Here is a 7,173-nt window from a genome sequence, read left to right as displayed (position 1 = left end):
ACTTATGATTATGGTAGCATTTTTCACTTAATGTAGTTCATTTTCAGAACAAAACTTAGCTACCTCAAAATATCAGTCGGAAACTAAGTTCAAAAATTGTCAAACCAAGCTGGCGGAGCTTTAACCACGCCAAAAAATCAGAAACCGCGCCTCCAGATATTTACAACCCCCTTGATTCGACACAACATAGCGTCGTCTCGGAAGGTTTGCGTCGAAATTTTTTTTTTTACCGATACATTAGGTTTGGCTCAATTATACGCGGCACGTAAAATTGTCATCTCGCGTATACTTGCATAAAAATTTCTCTCCCCAGGCTTTCACTTTCGATCATGGCGAATACTTTTCCGACTATAGCACCTCAGAGATAAGCAGCGTCGAGGCACACAAAAGGAAGGTAGACGCATGTTTCATTCAATCTTTCTGAGGATTTATGCAAGTGGAGTCTTTTAGAGAACTCATCGCTCTAGTTCAACCGTCAGCGAACCAATATATTTTTTCATGGCGTAATGAGAGCTTATTTTGAGGAATGATTCGACAACTTACCATCCCATTAACGCAAGAGCTCAGTCTCTTATCAAATGATGCCGTTGCTTAGCAACTACGGTGAGATGTTCGGCTATAGCTGGACATATACCCTCCGTTATACCCTCCGATGTAAAAGGCCTTGTGAGCTGTTTTCGGGGCGATGGAAATAAATAAAATAAATAAAAAAATATACGTAATGATCTCCTTTTCCAACCAAAAATAAGTCCTCGTGATAGTTTGAGTACTCTTCTATCGCTTAGTGGCAGAAAAATCAATTACATGACGCTTCCAGGTAATGTTTTTCGTCTACACTCACGTCGGTGGTGTAATACAAATAATATCATGTAATATCCCGTCGGTGGTGGACTTAGTTGTGCAGGGGCGATATAAATGAATGCAACGCTACTAACCGTCTAAATTTGGTTTGAACGGAGACTATTGGAAAGAAAGTTTGCCCGCGAAATATTTTCAATCAACCGAGAAGTTGAAAAATTCATACCAATCTAGAGAGAAAAATTAGATCAAATTGATCGCAAAATAAGATCGCGCTAAAGGCCCCTCCTACGAATTCTTCCATCAACTTTTCCGAACTATGTCTTTCCTTATGCGTCTATCCTCATGGAAACAACTTTTATTTTTAGCAGGGACGCAGACACGGAGTTTCCATATTAGTTCCCGTATTACCTTATTCAGATGTCAATGAGAGATTCGGTCATTTTTCCGCCGCTCTTACATGAATGGGATTCATCAAACCCAAGCAATAACCTGCGTCTTATACTTATCCTAACCTCTGCTTAGTAAATAAATAGCAATCGTTTGGTGTAGTTAAAGTACCTACCATATAAAGATGACCGAATATTTTATTAATATTTTATATGAATTATATAATTTATTGGTATAATATAGGTATTCAATGAAAAAGAATTGTAATTATAAAAAATCGCACCTTGTTGCCAATTCTCTAAAAAAATATACAAATGACTTAACCCTCAAACATTTCAAATAATGATTTTCAAGAATACATAATAACCAATAATGGGACGCTTGACAAAAAAAAATAGATTAGCGTCCCTTTGTCCACGGAGAGTAAAAAATAATCATTATTGAGGTATATACGTGTCTTTGAAAAGAAAGTGCTTTCAAATAGAAGACAATTAGTAAAATTAAACCAAAGATACAACATCTTTTCCATTATACCTTCCACAGTGAAATATTTTCACAGTGTTACATCTATGAACTAATCGACACAGTTACTGACATCAACATGACATCTTCCATACGTGTCATTGCATGGCATTATTATGCCACACGCCAAGACATTATTATGGCACACAAAACATCAATTTGACGATGCTCAGGTTCGATTATGAATATGACAATGTCCTTGGGAAATATTACTTACAAACCAAAAGTGTTTTCAAAAGAGTGGGTAGAAACTGACAATAATGATTTTATTTTTAATCTACACGAATTTCTTTGGGATGAATTTAGTGACACATTTTTTTTAGCATTTTAGCATAGTTTTCCCATAGCCCTGTTTAGCATGGGCCTGCAGTTAATGAGAAAGATGAGGGAAAGCAGTAAATAAATATGGAAAACTTTGTGTAATTAGCCACCCGAGGATTAATCATCGACAAAAAAATGAGAAGTATTTACAGCATAACTATGAGTGAGGCTTAACTAAAGTGACCTCCATCCATAAAAGTAGAAAAATAAAATTCCCGACGGTTCATTTTAAATGAACAACTTCTGAAATATGCCGATGAAAAAAAATTGAAAGTAAACTTCAAGTATTAAAATTTTTATAAACGACTTCTCAGCGCCACTGTAATCGCTATTTCACGCGTAATTTTAAGACGACTTACCTACTTACATTACAATCATTATTTTACACGTGATTTTAACGCATTTTTAGTCTTCAAAAACCTAGGTCACAGTGTCGTCTTACAAAATGATTAATACAAAGGTACAATTTTAGCCTTCAATCCCACCATGTGGAAATTCCAGCTTATATCAACTGATTCTTCGGAATTAATTCGCTTCTGTAACTTATTTTCAAAGTGATTACCAGAAGGCTCAATGAACTTGGACATCCTTGGGGGCGATATGGATAAAATCTACTTCATTTCTTCACTTAGGAAACGCTCTTTCAAAAACATGGATTTCTTCGTCAGCCTCTCTACCTTGCATTGAAATGCTGTCTGACGTCTATCTCACTGTGGACTGTCAAGGGCCCGAAGAGAGCAGATGCGGGATAATGAGGCCATGGAAGTCCCAGGACACCAAAATTGTGTAAATAACCATTTCAACCAGTGGTCGAGGGCATCACACAGTGTCCGGCGCAGGGTCCAATGTGAGCAGTTGTAGGCTTGCGGTGTTGGGCATGCCGGGTCGCCATGGAGGGCCTTTCTTCCCTCGAGATGGACCGCCTCCTCCTCGAGATAGTGAATCTTTCCGTTTCTTCCTCTTCTTACTCCCACCTCTCCTCAAAGAACGAGTGTACAGCCTCAAGACCCCGCAGTCGCACGTGACGAAGAGCGCAACCACTATGCCCTGAGACAAAAGAGAAATGAAAATTCATATATCGATGGCTAAGTTCTAACAACACGTATCTCAAAATTAGGCCGTCCTGAAAAAGGTATCTGAAACAAAAAGCAATAAAGTTAAAAAATAAAATTAAAGTAAAAAATAACCCTTTTTTGACAAACGTATTCTTTCTTTTTCAGTTTAATGAATTTATGGTTTTTAATCTTAGCATATATTTAGAAAAAAATAACAGTTTTTTTTGCTCACGTGAAAAGTTGCTATTTTTGAGATATGTATTGTTAGAACTTAGCCATCGATAAAGGGTGTCTCAGGAGAAATCTGCAATACTTCAGGAGGTGGTAGGGGAGACCATTTTAAGCATTATTTTTGTGACCATAAACAGGGGATCGCAAATCCTTCGTTGCTGAGGCATGGCTGCGCAAACATTGTTTTCGATGCACTTTGCAGTTACCATGGAAACGGCATTTCTTGCGTATCCAGCCTTTTTAACATTTTATTTAACACCAAGAGTTTTTAAGGACATGAAATAATTAAGGAAGGATGAAAATGAGAAATAGGGTAGTTTCTTTCATCAAAGAAAACGAAAGGCATTGATTGCGATTCGTTACCCACCATTACTGTATTCATAATATACAAATTATTTGGTTTTAGTAATCCCATTTTAGACGAATGTTAATGATCAATTATAACCTCATTTGAAAAAGGCCAGATTGGCGGCTATGAAATGCCACTCCACGTGACGACACAGAGGCCTAGATGCTATACGAGTATACTACGAGTACAAGGATTTTTGCATCGTCTGAGATTACCAATGCATGCATGAGGCACAGAGCTCAGGGAAACATCTCTTAATAATCACCTATTAAAATTTCCTAAGTTCGGAAAGTTTCCTTCGCTTGATAGGGTATTAATAATCTTTATTGAAGCCAAGCGCTACCTGATAGCAGGTACCGTCATGCTTGGCAGCAAGCAGCCTGCATTCATAGCCTCGCACTAAGGTGGCCTCACACAGCAGCGGCCAGACGTCACACGGGCTTGCTTTTCCCAGCAATCATACTTAGCCGTCGCGTTTGGCACGCTTGAAAATTTACACTTTTCATTTAATCGTGAAAAATAGAAATCGCTATTTAAAAATCTAAAAGCGTGAAATACGAACCTACTCCAGGAGTAATAATCTTTCGATTTAGGCGATAAAAAAATAATAGGAAATCACCCTATTTTAATTGACTGTAACTATTAATATTTGAGTTTAATTAATCGAGAGATTTGAGCGGGTATCAACAATACAATTGCGCAATATCACCCATTTTGAGATTGTGTCAGATAATTGTAATTGCACAATTTCGTCAAACCTACACGAAATGCAATGAAAACGCAAGGATATCGGAGGGGCTGAGCACAATAATCACCTGCAGTGCGTTCGCCACGTCGAATGCCAACCAGATGGCGCTGCTGCCGGCCGCAAGCACCTCCTCTCCGTGTTGGTGAGTCGCTTTGGTCCCGGGTGAGTTGTCCTCCTTCGAAGCGATGACCCCGTCCGCTACGATGGGAACGAGGGTAGAAGAGGGTGGGGTGTTAACTGTGGAGTTGGGTGCGGGCGATGGGTGCGGTGGGTGCTGGTGGTCGCTCTCCGTTGTAAACCGCGCCGCGGCACCCAGGGCGGTTATGATCCCGATCAGGATTGAGAGCCTCGCGAAAAGACACACCTGCAGACGATAGGAGGAATGGTTATTATCAATCCGCAAATGCACACAAATAATTTCGACCTTGTGTTTTGCAAGTTCATTTCTTTCCTTTATCACACTGAGGAGGGTCACTTCATATGCCAAAATATTTAGTCGATCAATGAAGGAAATTTGAGGAAGACCGGACATTAAACACGGACCCACTAGAAAATAATTATGGTTATAAGATCAACTAGGAGAGCTTGATTGTTCGGTGTGAAAAGGTCAGTCATGTTTATTGATCGTGAAACTTACACTAGGAGTCACTCTCATCATTTTCCACGACCATGCATAGTCAATAAATTATTCATTGTAATCGCATTCCTAGAGTTAAAGGTTCCAGAGTTATCATTTTTGTAAAGCATCAACACTATTCAAAAGACCTTGGAAAAGACTTTTGATTTTGAGTTAAAGTCCCCATAAGCTCACTGATGGGGACCACTTTGTGTGCCGAAATACGCATTCAACCTACTCCTCGTCTCCATATGACTATCGGTTACGCTACTTTAAGATCAAATTTCTCCTGTAGTGTTGAAGCCATCTGTATGAGAAAGAATCTATGTGTGCCTCTTTTTCGAGTGCTTGCATGTGTACAACTATCAACAACTAGGCATCCTTAGCAGGATCTCTCTAACCCGATTAAGTTCAGCCCGCAAACCAACAGAGTGATCCATTTTTACAAGGTGTACGAGCGGTGAGAAATATTATACGGCCATTTGAATTTTTTCATTCATTATTTCGTTATTGGAAGGTGTAAAGTGAGGAGGGAGAAGAAGGTTGAAGATGACAGACGCGGAGAGATTAGGAAAATGGTATAGGGAAACCAAAGAGGTCTTGGACAGAAAGAAGTGGAGGCGACTTAATGTTAGATGTTTGGGATCTGCAAGTGAGCAGGAAACCAGTTAACGATGATTTCATTATAAGAAATGCCATAAAATGATTATTTTCCCCGTTACTCTTTTTCTTCTTAATAGGCATTATCTTGCTTTCCTTTATTGTAGTAAAGCCCGGCAGAAATTATCCATCCTGGGTATATTTCTTTCCCTCCATTAATACGTGAAGTAACTAATTCAATGAGGAAAAATTATTTATGTACACGTCCAGAATGCAATGCAATATTAATGGAAATGATATCAAATTTAAAAATTACCAACAAATTACAAATAGCATGGCCCACATAACTATTTTACTGTCACTATTTATTATCGCTGTTCATCAAGAAAATATTGCTTCGAAATAAAAACCACTGCTTATTGCTTTGGCTTAAAAGCCACTGCCAATTTATCGTATAAATGCTGGAAGAGCTTTTTCTTTAAATATTTCATATTCTTTGGCACATTGCCACAAATATTAGAACCAAAAATTGACAATGATTTATGGTATGTAGTGGATTTGATTTGTGGCGCATAAACATCGTCTGTATCATTCTTCCATAAAATACTCCAAAATTTAACTATACTTGAAACGAATCTACAGTAGAGAAGGATTCCTTCTGCTTAAAAACGAAGTGAAAGAAACAAACCGTCACGGATCATCTGCGCCTTGTTTTTTAGGACAAATCATTATTCAACCGCTGTTTATTAAGTTAATAAATGATTTAGTTGAATTCAGGGAAAAAAGAGAGATTTTATAGTAAGCAATTATAAATTCAGACAAATGTATCTTTAGTAAGATAATAACATAAACATATCCTAGGTTGGGCAGAAGCACAGGACACAAAAAGATACACTCACAGTACTAAATTTTCGGTGGTATATATCCACCTTCCTCAGAGTTAGGTCCTTCTCAGAAGAGTCTCCTACCTAACTCTGAGGAAGGTGGATATATACCTCCGAAAATTTAGTACTGTGAGTGTTTCTTTATCTTTTTGTGTCCTGTGCTTCTGCCCAGCTTCTGTAGATATTTTTATGTTATTTACCTAGTCAAGGAACATTTCGAAGTATTTATTAAGATAATAATATTCCTGTGGTTTCGCCACTGGACGCATTCGCTTTCGGGGCGCATACCTGAAGCCTTCTGCTGGCCCTGATCTTCTCGCTGGTCCTCCGGTCGAGCGGCAGGAGGGCGTGTGAGTTGTGCCTCAGCAAGAGGGCGCACTTGACGAGCAGCACAGCGTCGGCGATGAGGAGCACGACGGCTGGAGCGAGGAAGCCGAGACCGAAGGCCCAGGTGCCGCCCTCCGGGAACCAACAGTCTCCCTCCGTGGCCGCCAGGTCCTCCGAGAGGAAGGTCGACGAAGAGCCCAGGATGGAAGTCGAGTTGTGACGGCGGGGCAAGTGGTCCACCTGTGGGCAAACCGAGTACGAGATTCAACCCTTTATGTATTGGCCAATGTATCTAGTGCGACATACATAACCGACTAGAGAAATAACCGGTC

General features: G+C 39.4%; 1 protein-coding gene across 1 annotated transcript in view; it reads right to left on the bottom strand.

The window, feature by feature from the left end:
• Nucleotides 1-1,669: 1,669 nt before the first annotated feature.
• Nucleotides 1,670-7,173, bottom strand: part of LOC124164212 — a 79,944-nt gene continuing 74,440 nt past the window's right edge. Inside the window, exons 5-7 of the mRNA XM_046541437.1 lie at nucleotides 6,803-7,081; nucleotides 4,482-4,778; nucleotides 1,670-3,078 (exon numbers count right to left, since the gene is read on the bottom strand). Coding sequence (XP_046397393.1) covers nucleotides 2,851-3,078; nucleotides 4,482-4,778; nucleotides 6,803-7,081 — 804 coding nt within the window. The 3' untranslated portion in view covers nucleotides 1,670-2,850. The remainder of the gene's footprint in view (nucleotides 3,079-4,481; nucleotides 4,779-6,802; nucleotides 7,082-7,173) is intronic.

This window comes from Ischnura elegans, chromosome 8 (genome assembly GCF_921293095.1).
Source record: "Ischnura elegans chromosome 8, ioIscEleg1.1, whole genome shotgun sequence".
In the NCBI taxonomy this organism is placed as follows: Eukaryota; Metazoa; Arthropoda; class Insecta; order Odonata; family Coenagrionidae; genus Ischnura; species Ischnura elegans.
The sequence above is the reverse complement of the archived record's forward strand: the minus strand, read 5'-3'. Positions and strand labels throughout refer to the sequence as shown.